This window comes from Nyctereutes procyonoides, unplaced genomic scaffold (genome assembly GCF_905146905.1).
Source record: "Nyctereutes procyonoides isolate TBG_1078 unplaced genomic scaffold, NYPRO_anot_genome, whole genome shotgun sequence".
NCBI classification, from domain to species: domain Eukaryota; kingdom Metazoa; phylum Chordata; class Mammalia; order Carnivora; family Canidae; genus Nyctereutes; species Nyctereutes procyonoides.
Genome location: NW_026575028.1, coordinates 3,196,151 through 3,208,474, shown reverse-complemented (window position 1 = coordinate 3,208,474; position 12,324 = coordinate 3,196,151). Strand labels below are relative to the sequence as shown.

The 12,324-nt window shown below is 38.1% G+C and overlaps 1 protein-coding gene across 10 annotated transcripts in view; it reads left to right on the top strand.

Moving 5' to 3' along the window:
- The window catches only part of WNK1 (WNK lysine deficient protein kinase 1), a 147,268-nt gene that overhangs the window by 116,656 nt on the left and 18,288 nt on the right, over positions 1–12,324 (top strand). For 2 of the 10 annotated variants that reach the window (XM_055315334.1, XM_055315332.1), the window contains 11 exons: positions 2,964–3,110; positions 4,382–4,840; positions 5,592–5,873; positions 6,563–6,651; positions 6,748–6,910; positions 7,532–7,648; positions 7,967–8,140; positions 8,348–8,405; positions 8,542–8,664; positions 9,422–10,869; positions 11,981–12,064. In XM_055315334.1, the coding sequence (XP_055171309.1) occupies positions 2,964–3,110; positions 4,382–4,840; positions 5,592–5,873; positions 6,563–6,651; positions 6,748–6,910; positions 7,532–7,648; positions 7,967–8,140; positions 8,348–8,405; positions 8,542–8,664; positions 9,422–10,869; positions 11,981–12,064 (3,144 nt within the window). Of the gene's footprint in view, positions 1–2,960; positions 3,111–4,381; positions 4,841–5,591; positions 5,874–6,562; positions 6,652–6,747; positions 6,911–7,531; positions 7,649–7,966; positions 8,141–8,347; positions 8,406–8,541; positions 8,665–9,421; positions 10,870–11,980; positions 12,065–12,324 lie in introns of all 10 variants that reach the window. The other 8 variants (XM_055315333.1, XM_055315331.1, XM_055315337.1 and 5 more) reach the window with 6 other exon arrangements.

The window sequence follows — 12,324 nt, the reverse complement described above, 5'->3', positions numbered from 1 at the left end:
GAAGGCTTTATGAAAGAGCATTTGGACTGGAATCTGAGTTAGACTCAGATGTAAGAATAAAGAATATTCTAGGCCAAAAGGAAAGTGGAGGTAAAAGCACAAAGGTAGGAAAACGTGAGACAGAAACACCTGTAGTTCAGTTTAGCTAGAATACAAATAATGAATGTATAGGTTCGTAGAAGAGCTGGTTGAGGGCAAATTTAGATGTAAGCATAGTTCTGCATTAATAGGGGTGAGTGAGAGGTAATCATATGCCCATATATAAGGTAGGGATTTTTTCCTCAAATTTTCCTCTTTCCCTCAGTAAAGAAGGAAATCAACATAAATTTAAACCTTTATAATATTTCCATATTACAGACTTTCACTTCCTTTATTTTGAAATAACCAAAAAGATGTTAATGGAATAAAACAGAACTGGTGAAAACACATGTGCCTATAAGGACCTTAAAGTAGTATATGTAGTTGGAAATGTTTATAGAGCATATCTGACCGAGTTGCTTTTAAAATAAAAGATAGGAAGTTAAACATAGATTTGGTCCTTATTCTTAGGAAAACGACTTAACTATTCCAGGTTCTGTATGTTATTGTAAACAATTTGTTTAAAGATCACTGTAAGGAGTTAATACAAAGATCACACAAATATAAACCTGTTAATACAAAAGCACAAAAATCCCAGCTGTCCTAATTTTTTTAAAGATTTATTTGAGAAAGAGAGAATCTCAAGGAGACTCCCTGCTGAGTGCAGATCCCACTGTGGGGCTTGATCCCATGACCCTGAGATCAAGACTTGAGCTGAAATCAAGTGTTGGACACTTAACCAACTGAACCATTCAGGCTCCCCAACAACTGTCCTAATATTACTCATGATGCTTGTTACTGCAGATTCTACCTCAAGACACAACTTACAGAGAAAGTATTTGCTATGTTCCAGAAAACTAGAGCCTTCGTAGTATAGCTCCAGTAAAGAGTAAAGGAGACTGGTTTATTATGTGGGAAGAGTTTGAGAGATGCAGAACAATATTTCTAAACAAACATGACTACCATTGTGTTTCAGCATTTTGGAGGAGGTAATTTTAATTGATACAATAAGAACAAAGTAAGATATAACAGGAGAGAGGCACCTTTTTGGCTCAGTGGTTGAGCATATGCTTTGGTTCAGGTTGTGATCCTAGGGTCCTGGGATCAAGTCCCACATCAGGCTCCCTGCAGGGAGTCTGCTTCTCCCTCTGCCTATGTCTCTGCCTCTCTCTCTCTGTATCTCTCATGAATAAATAAATATTTAAAAAAATAAAAATATCAGGAGAGCAAAACTATTATTTGCAGATTGTCATCTAACAAAATCTAGGATGTTCATGAAGGTGGCCAGGTTCATAATATATATAAAACAAAAATAAATAAGTCCTAGGGATGCAGTATATAGCATAGTGACTATAGTTGCTATAGTATTGTGTATTTGAAAGTTACTAAGAGAGTAGATCTTAAATGTTATCATTGCAAGAAAAAAATTTTAACTGTGTCGTGATGGATGTTAACTAGATTTACCGTGGTGATCATTTCACAATATGTGCATATATTGAATCATTATATGTCAATTAAATCTGTTTTAATATATACCCACAGATATAAACAAATAGCTTATCTTTTTTACCAGCAGTAACTAATTAGTTGTATAGACCGGGATATATGTAAAAAGCTACTGGTTGTAGCATTAAGTAGCAAAAAAACAGCTTAAATGTTCATCATTAGGATATTGATGCCCTTGATAAATTATATGAAAATAGCATGTTAGAGAACGGTATTTACAAAATGGGCATGCTTTTGTTTCAGAAAACAAATATGTCATTTTTTGTAAAAGACCACTTAAATATAGGGAAAAAAATCGCAAAAATGATAACCAAACCACTAATAGTAGTTGCCTCTGGAGAATTGGTGTGAGGTAGGCTATTTCATTCAACTTGATATTCCAATAGGTTGGTTAAATTTTTTATTATAAACAGCTGTTGTTTTATATTAATAAGAATTTTAAATTATAGGTATTAGAGAATTTTGAAGATCTGGTATGAAGTTCAGATTTTTGTTAGGCTAGAGAGAGCCATTTATTTATTATAAAATATAGTATTGAGAGTACATTTATGCTCCATGCTTTAAGTTTAGGTGTATTATACCACAGTGCCTAGACATGGTCACTAAGACTTTGTATTCAGCTTAGCTTAATGTAAATTTGAAATTAGCTTTTTTCATTAAATAAAAGCCAATGCAGAATTAAAAAATGCCTAGCACATGGTTGATTACTAAATGTCACTTATTCCCTTTGCCCTGCTTTGAATTGAGTGATAGTGTCCTTTTCAAAGAAGGAAATACCTTTCTGGCAGTAAAATGAGCAGTCTCTAAAGTATTACAACTAGCAAATGATAGAGCTAAAATTCCACATTCAATGCTTTTCTCACTATTTGGTGGCTGTAATCAGAGCTATTCTTCAAGGAAATTAATTATACAGTTGATAAAATACAATAAGAGAAAGAGATTAAAGGAGGAGATTAAAAAAAATAAAGGAGGAGATTAGATTTGTTTAATATAGGACCAAAACGAGAGGTGATACCAAGAAATAGGGTGGAAAAATAGGGAGGGCAGTTTTGGAGGAGGGAGTATTTATTTGGGTATGTGATCTAAAGGTGTTTGTGAATGACCTCCTGTTGGGGTCAGAGGGATAATAGCCGAAGAACCAGTGGTGACTCAAATTTTGAAACATTGGCTAATTGCTCTTGGTTGTACCATCATGAAGAATACCAGAGGAAAAAGAGAAGTAAATGTAAAAGGGAATTGATTAATCTGGGTTTATGCATGTCTTAATTCCTAATACTGTCATTTACAGATACAGAAGGCCTTAGGCAAATATACTTCCTTAGAACTATGTGATTAATGATTTGAAATAAAACTGAATTATTCTATTTTATTTTCAGCAGCAGGGAGTACAGCAGACAGCCCCTCCACAACAGACAGCGCAGTATTCGCTTCCACAGACATCAGCCTCCAGTGAGGCCACTATTGCACAACCAGTCAGTCAGTCTCAGGCTCCACAGGTCTTGCCTCAAATATCAGCTGGAAAACAGGTACGTTCTTAATTTCTAAATAGATGATAAAAAAGAATCTCCATATAACTTTCTCATGGAAGGTTTTTATCTTCTGTAATAGTGAAATACTGAAGTTGGTTATTTTCACCACAGAAATTCATTCACAGAAATGAATTGACAATTGTTCCTTTTGTGCACACGCATTGGTTAATGTAAATAGGTACATATTAGCAGCATTCATAATCCAAACTGACTTTTAGGTTTATCAGTCTAAAGTCCATTTAACAGGCATTTGAACTGGTAGATTAAATAACAGTACTTTGGTACTTGAACCTGGACATTTTCTAGAATTGCGTCAGCTCTATCCAACATTCTAGTTTTACAGCTCTGCTGTATTTTTTTTTAATTGCTTTAATTCCCTTTAATGCAGATGTTTATTTCTGCTGTATTTTTCATGTAGATTATGCATTGCTTCCTCCTTCATAGTAGGTCATATGTAGGTCATAAAACCTCCTTATATGGAGTGGTGTTTGTTCTAAGTCATCCTTCTAATCACTTGAAAAGTGCCCTTTGGAAGGTATATTTTACTGAATGACTTTTTTTTAACTTTAACATTGGGACTTGTTGTCCTTGTATTTTGGCATAGTGTATTGTTTCTCTCGTATTTCATTGCATCTGAGATACTGTAATTATCAGATGCACCGTTATTTTAGTAACCAGGAACTGGCACACCATTAATTGTAACATACATCTCCGTTTCACAAAGGTTACAAAGAGCAGATTGTAGAGAGGGATGACTGTATCCTGGAATCAGTGAAAATACGGTACTTATACCTACTTTCATAGGCCAATGTGAGACTTCAGAATTGTAGAAGCAATATGAACTGAAATCTAACTCCAGTGAGAAGGAACTCACTTGAATTCCAGTAACTACTATAATAGCAGTCATAGATGTAGTGACAACACATATGCCAAAGGATTAGGATATGTGAAATAAATCTAAATAAAACTGTAAGAAACAGACTTTGCCTATGAAAGTGTCCTCTTTCTATTGTTAAATGATGAAGCATGAGCAGAATTTTTTACAGCAAAAGATTTGAAACAGCCAGTCTGTCAGCCTCTTTGTCTCCTATTATACTTTCCTGTTCTCTTGTGGCACACTAACCCACACTAATGTGTGCGGAGGTTTGGGGAGGATTTTCCTTCTTTTTGGCTAATACATAACTCTTGCTTTTGGCAGCCTTGCTCTTTTTTTTTCCTTTTTTTTTTTTTTTAAAGTCTGTCTGTTTTGTTTTTCTTTACCTTACCAGCTTCCAGTTTCCCAGCCAGTACCAACTATCCAAGGCGAACCTCAGATCCCAGTTGCGGCACAACCCTCAGTTGTTCCAGTCCACTCTGGTGCTCATTTCCTCCCTGTGGGACAGCCACTCTCTACTTCCTTACTCCCTCAGTACCCGGTCTCTCAAATTCCCATATCAACTCCTCATGTGTCTGCGCCCCAGACAGGTTTTTCATCCCTTCCCATTACAATGGCAGCTGGCATTAATCAGCCTCTACTCACCTTGGCTTCATCTGCTACAACAGCTGCGATCCCAGGGGGACCAACTGTGGTTCCTAGTCAGCTTCCAACCCTTCTGCAGCCTGTGACTCAGCTGCCAAGTCAGGTTCACCCACAACTCCTGCAACCAGCAGTTCAGTCCATGGGAATACCAGCTAACCTTGGACAAGCTGCTGAGGTTCCACTTCCCTCTGGAGATGTTCTGTACCAGGTATTGTGTTGGCTAGCAAAAAGGAAGACACTAGACAGAGGGCTTGGTTCTAATAGTAGACCATCAAAGGACTTGAAAACCTAATAGTTGAATATCAGAATATTTAGCAATAATAAAGGTGTAGCTGGTCTCAACTAGGGAAGCTAATATAGTAAAATTCAGAGAAAAGATAGAAATTTCCATTTTTCTCAAGATACTTCTTAGGAGAAAGATGCTTCTCTCTATTTGATGTAAGCTGACTAAATGCTAAATATAGCTAATGATAGAGTATATCAGGGTACTTTTTTTTTATAGGTGGGATAAATAGAGTAGCCAACATGGTACCAATAAAAAGCCTTAGATTATCCTGTCATCATATGATTAGAATGACTGATACCTTGAAGAATTTTTGCATTCTTCCACTTAAGATTGGCTAGAAAGTTCATATTTTTCTAAAAGGAATTATGTTTATTCCTCCTCTTTACTCTCCAAGAGGAGAAAACTCAGCAATTTATAGTTGTAGAGTCCTGTCCCCTAAATTTGAAACCAGTCTACCATTTCAAGAATCATTTTTAAATTATTAGAAAGACATTGGGCTACTACTATTCTTTGCTGTGTACTTTCTTTTTTTTGTTGGGGTTTGGGGTTTTTTTGGTGTTTTTGTCTGGTTGTTTTTTTCATTTGTTTTTTTTTTGTGTGTGTGCATGTCTTACTGTTTTGCTAATTTGATGACCCAAGCTGCACTAACTCACCTTCCTCATTTCTGTCACAGGGCTTTCCATCTCGACTGCCACCACAGTACCCAGGAGATTCAAATATTGCTCCTTCTTCCAGCGTGGCTTCTATTTGCATCCCTTCTACAGTCCTATCCCCTCCCATGCCCACAGAAGCACTGGCTACACCGGGTTACTTTCCTACAGTGGTGCAGCCTTTTGTGGAATCTAACCTTTTGGTTCCTGTGGGCAGTATAGGAGGACAGGTTCAAGTGTCCCAGCCAGCAGTGAGTTTAGCACAACAAGCCCCCACTACATCCTCCCAGCAAGCAGCTCTGGAGGTAAATGGAATTACTGCATGTTTATATATAAAACGTCTACACAGTGGGATAAAAATGACAAGAAACAAAGGTTCCCCTGTTTTAGAACTCATTTGGAGACTATTTTCAAACTAACTTCTAAATCACTTTTTCTTCCAGCAGAATGAAATGCCAATGTGGGGGCCTTGTTGCCACTGGCTGTTCTGTTGGGAAGTGAGTGTGCCTTGGAGAAGATTAACCCTATTAGCACTTCACTTCTCTAGCTAGTACTTTAGCCATTATTCTTATCCTTTCACAAATTCTTGCCATTGGCAGTCATGAAAGTATCTTGTCCTGCTGTGCTCCCAATAATCATTTTTGCCCTACTAGGAGAAAGATCTGAATCATCTTTGCACTCTGCTCTGCCTGCCCTGTTGCACACTTCTAGGAAGATGCTGGCTGCATGCAAGTTGTACTTTCTCACTACGTAGCAGTTATGTCGGCTGACGTCACACCATGCAGTCTATATGAGATTTAGCTTTAGAGACTTCCTTTGGAATTTTAAGACCACTGTCTCTAGATGCTGAATACTGGGAATTACTAGTACATTTAGTGCTTCTAGGACTTGGGGGTGGAGGGGTAAAGGAAAAAAAAAAGTAGCTTTTTGGAGATGCTGAATAATAGATAAAATATATTACTGCCAAGATCTGCATCATCCTTTCTATTTACAGAGCACTCAGGGAGTCTCTCAAGTTGCTCCTCCAGAGCCAGTTCTAGTGGCACAGGCACAGCCTACCACTTTGGTCTCCTCTATAGACAGGTATGTAAAAGTAAAGTTCTACCTTGACTGATAGGGAAGGATGATAGAAAACTTCAAAATATCAAATTTTTAAACACTGAACTATTTTTTTTTAAGTGCACATTCAGATGTTGCTTCAGGAATGAGTGATGGCAATGAGAATGTCCCGTCCTCCAGTGGAAGGCATGAAGGGAGAGCTACAAAACGACATTACCGAAAATCTGTAAGAAGTCGCTCTCGTCATGAAAAGACTTCGCGTCCAAAATTAAGAATTTTAAATGTAAGTGTTGCTAACTTATGGGTTTCATATAATTACTTAATGTCATTTAATTATTTCTAAGGCGGGTGCCTGGGTGGCTCAACTGGTTGAGCTTCTGCCTTCAGCTCAGTTCATGATCCCGGAGTCCTGGGATTGAATCCTGAATCCAGCTCCCTGCTCATTAAGGGGTCTGCTTTTCCCCTCTCTCTGCTCATGCTCATGCGCACATGTGTGTACTCTTTCTCTCTCTGTCAAATAAATAAATAATCTTTAAATTTTCTAAGGCTCAGGTGTATTGATGAAAATTTGGAATTTTCTAATCCCCCAATATTATTATTAAATTCCATATTTTTATAGTAAGGCATAATTTTCCTTCTAGAAAAAGAGTTTTAATTTGTAGAATGGATACTTTATTACATTCCTTCCAGACTCTTCAGCGGAAGGTGAGGAAGTAGCACAAAGGCCGATATTTTCTTAACGTTTTCTTGCTACCAATTTAAGAGATAAAATACCAACAAATCTTCAAGGAACAGTGGTAACGCCAGGCAGGCTTAAGTTCAAGTGATCGTCTGCATTACTTTCTCAAATTCAGTAACAGTGCTGAATATGGCTTCTGCAATATTAAGTTCCTTTTCTTTTTAGGTTTCAAATAAAGGAGACCGAGTAGTAGAATGTCAACTAGAGACTCATAATCGGAAAATGGTTACATTCAAATTTGATTTAGATGGTGACAATCCTGAGGAGATAGCAACAATTATGGTATGTCTGCATTTGGAGTTCCAGATTTTGCTTTAGTACTTTTTCAGTATCTACTGCCCTACGAAAATGTGCAGCATTTTGTAATCTATTTTGATAGTTATGTGTTTATTTCAATATGAATTACCTGTGACTTAGAGATATTTTGTCTAGGACATGTCCAATTCTGGGTATTAAAGAACTAATTTACATATCAAATAAATAATGATACAGGTAGTATGCAGATTTGTCAGACAAAAGTCATGAACAAGTGGTAATTGGAATAACTTAAAACATGAGTAACACTCTACTAATCAGACTGACATCACATTTCTTTTACAGGTGAACAATGACTTTATTCTAGCAATGGAGAGAGAGTCCTTTGTGGATCAAGTACGAGAAATTATTGAAAAAGCTGATGAAATGCTCAGTGAGGATGTCAGTGTGGAACCAGAGGGTGACCAGGGATTGGAGAGTCTGCAGGGAAAGGATGACTATGGCTTTACAGGTTCTCAAGTAAGATCATTATCCCCATAGAGAAGTTTGTTTACTTGAAATATTGCTGTGGTGTTAAATCTGCCATGCAAAATGTTCAGTGATACCACATTACATCTGTGATTAAGATTATCAAACATTTACGTTCTCTTTGCACGTGACCTTTTGCTGTGCTCAGTGATAAAGACTGTGTTTGAGAATGAATTTGATCACTTTTGTTTGTTGTAGAAATTGGAAGGAGAATTCAAACAACCAGTTCCTGCGTCTTCCATGCCACAGCAAATAGGTGAATTTCTTTTCTTTCCATGTTTCCTTTTACCTTTGACCTAAGAAGTTGAATACTAATAATGAAATCTTGAAGCTTCATATTGGTGACAGTATATAAGTAACACAATTAAGTGGTTTGTTTCTTTTTTTACCAGGCATTCCTACCAGTTCTTTAACTCAAGTTGTTCATTCTGCTGGAAGACGGTTTATAGTGAGTCCTGTGCCAGAAAGTCGATTACGAGAATCAAAAGTTTTCACTAGTGAAATACCAGATACAGGTAAGAAATTGCTTCTACCACAAACTTGTATTAATCTTACAGCATCTCTCCTATATTGGAAGGCTGGTTATCAAACAGTAGTTCAAATGATGACATAGACAGTAAAGAAGAGTAGAAAGTTGAGATTATAATCAATAGATAAATATTGGGGGAGGGAAATAGATGATGAATAGGGGACTAAAAGATAAGAGGCAGAAAAGACACCTGCACTAGATGCAGCCTGTGTAATAGATACTGTATACCTACAATAGTATGTGTTCGTTTCTCTATTTAGGACTATTGTAGGTGTTTTGTGGTGACTTTTTTTTCCCTTTTTTCCTTTCTATTTTTTTTTGCCCCTAGAAATAGATACTCATAGAAGCTAACTTATTTTGATCGAACAGCTCTTTTACTTTGCTGCTTTAGATCCTGTCATTTCCTTAGGAGAAGTTTTAAACCTTGTTGGTACGTGGCAATATTGGTAATCCAAAAATAGATTGTTAGGACTGTTTTGAATCGACCCTTTTAAAATGGACTGATTCTTGAGATTCCTGGGTGGCTCAGTGGTTGAGCATTTGCCTTTGGCTGAGAGCATGATCCCAGAGTCCTGGGATCGAGTCCCACATTGGGCTTCCTGCATGGAGCCTGCTTCTCCCTCTGCCTATGTCTCTGCCTCTCTCTCTCTCTTTCTGTGTGTCTCATGAATAAATAAATAAAATCTTTTACAATAAAATAAAATAAAATGGACTGATTCTGAATTTTGTATTTTCCTTTACAGTTGCTGCCTCTACTTCTCACAGCGCTGGAATGAACTTGTCTCACTCTGCTTCATCCCTTAGCCTACAGCAAGCCTTTTCTGAACTTAGACATACGCAGATGACAGAAGGGCCCAGTACAGCACCTCCCAACTTCAGTCATACAGGACCAACATTTCCAGTTGTTCCTCCTTCCATGAGTAGCATTGCTGGAGTCCCAACCACAGCAGTAGCCACACCTTCAGTATCAGTGCCTGCAACTAGCAGCCCTCTAAATGACATTTCCACATCAGTAATTCAATCTGAGATTCCAGTGCCCACTGAAACAGGGGTTGGTGGAGTTCCCACCTGCACAAGTGTAATGCCTTCAAGTGGTCTCCCTGTACCACCCATATCTGAATCACCAATATTTTCCACTATGGTTTCAAGCATCACAGTACCTACAGTTGTCTCAATATCAGCAACATCCCAGCCAGTTCAAGCTCCCACATCTGGGAGCACTGTTTCTAGCATAGGAACTTTGCCTTCTATACCAGTTTCAACAACTTTAGCTTCTGCAGTGGGCAGTGTTGCTGTCCCAGGTGCTAAGCCTCCACCTGTACTATCACAGCAGGCAGCAGGCAGTACTACTGGGGCAGCCACATTAACATCCGTTCCTGCCATCACTCCGTTCCCAAGCATAGCTTCACAGCCATCTCTTCAGCTTAGCAGCAGCACCTCTGCTCCAACTCTAGCTGAAACAGTGGTGGTTAGTGCACACTCACTAGATAAAACATCTCATAGCAGTACAACTGGATTGGCTTTGTCCCTGTCTGCATCATCGTCCTCCCCTGGAGCAGGATTATCTAGTTCTATTTCTCAGCCTGGTGGGGTGCATCCTTTGGTTACCCCATCAGCTATGGCTTCTATTCCTGCCCTTCCTCAAACAGCAGGACCTACTTCTACACCTTTATTGCCCCAAGTACTTAGTATCCCACCCTTGGTACAACCTGTTGCCAGTGTGCCTGCTGTGCAGCAGACACTAATTCATAGTCAGCCTCAACCAGCTTTACTTCCCAACCAGCCCCACACTCACTGTCCTGAAGTAGATGCTGACTTACAGCCCAAAGCTCCTGGAATTGATGACATAAAGACTCTAGAGGAAAAGCTGCGGTCTCTCTTTAGTGAACCGAGCTCATCTGGAGCCCAGCATACATCGGTCTCACTAGAGACTTCACTGGTAGTAGAGACCACTGTCACACCAGGTATCCCAACCACTGCTATTGCACCAAACAAGCTCATGACATCTACTACGAGTACGTGCTTACCACCAACCAGTTTGCAATTAGGAACATCTGGTTTGTCAGTTATACCAGTGGTCACGCCTGGGCAGGTTTCTACCCCAGTCAGCTATGTGTCAGCCCCAGTCAGCACTACATCAGGAGTGAAAGCTGGAACTGCTCCATCAAAGCCACCTTTGACTAAAGCTCCAGTAAGATTCTCGTTTTAAAATAATTTGATAAATATGATCATTCTCCCCCCCACACTCCCATAAGAGCATTTTTTTCAGTTCAGCTTTGCAAATTAGAAATGCAGTTATAAAGATACCCTGGCATATAGTAGCATTCTGTATTTATTAAATAAATTGAAAATGACTTTAGGATATATGTATATTGAGCACAAGATACTTTTTTCTTTTGAAATATAGCAGGATTATACTACATGATTTTCTAAGGTTGTATGATAGGTAAAATAGACATTTCTTAATAATTGGTACCAGCTAAAGAAATCTTTATCCTAAAAGGAAGCTAAATGCCTCTGCTAGCAATTATACATAGTAATATAGCAGTTAACAGCCTTTGTTTCAGTGAGGATGAAGCAAATTTTCTGCTTTGCTTAGATTCCAAGATGTAAAATTTGAGGTTTATAAAACTGAAAGTTGGTGATGAATTTTGTAAAGAGGAAGAAAGAATCTAATCCTAGGAATAAAATAACTAAAATGTATTTTCTAATTCTGCAATGGTGGATTTCCTCTCATTCTGCCATCTTTAGTCTCTGAAATCTTCTCCAAATAACAAGGCTGTGTTTTTCCTACTATATTCTGTGCTTCACTCATCTTTTCTGCTTTGCCATTGATCGCAATTTTTTTTTTTATAGTAGGGCAACAGTAGAGGCTTTGTACAAATTGCTTAATAGTACTAGATTTCTGGTGACTTTTGTTCTCAGACCGACCCTTGGTTATTTCTGAACTATACTGTTTTCTCAGAAAAGCCTAATGATACTGTACTAAAACAGTGGCTCAAGAATATCTGGACTTGGCCTCTCCTGTCCAGACAGCCTTTGATTCTGTTTTCCCTAGGGAAAAACCTTTTACTAAATTTTACTATTTATTTTATTGCCATGTAGTAGTAACCCCTATAATAGTATCATGGTTATAATGTCCTTTATTTAAGATAGATACCAGAATATAAGCCAGGTGACAGCATGTCTTACGTATATATTTTACTCTTATATTTCTACATTGGAATTAGTTGATTTGCTCTCCAGTACGCATTCTGTACTCTCAGTGTCTCATGGACTTGAATTTCCCTTCATTGTCTCAGGTGCTGCCAGTGGGTACTGAACTTCCAGCTGGTACTCCACCCAGCGAGCAGCTGCCACCTTTTCCAGGACCTTCACTAACTCAGGTGCCCTAAGACTTGGCAGATGTCTTTTTGTACCCTTACTTTTCTTTCACAAAGCTTACTTATTTAAATTCTCCATTGCATGATCTTGGCTTCTGCCTCCTCTTTGGTTTTGACTTAGTAACAACTTTCTATTAAAACAGTGTAGCTAATTATCCAGGCCCTACTTAAAGTAAGAAGCTTCATAGTTCTTTTGTTTTTATTATTACTTCCAAGTCATCTAGAAAACATTTAATATTAATACTTTTTCATATTTTATGAAG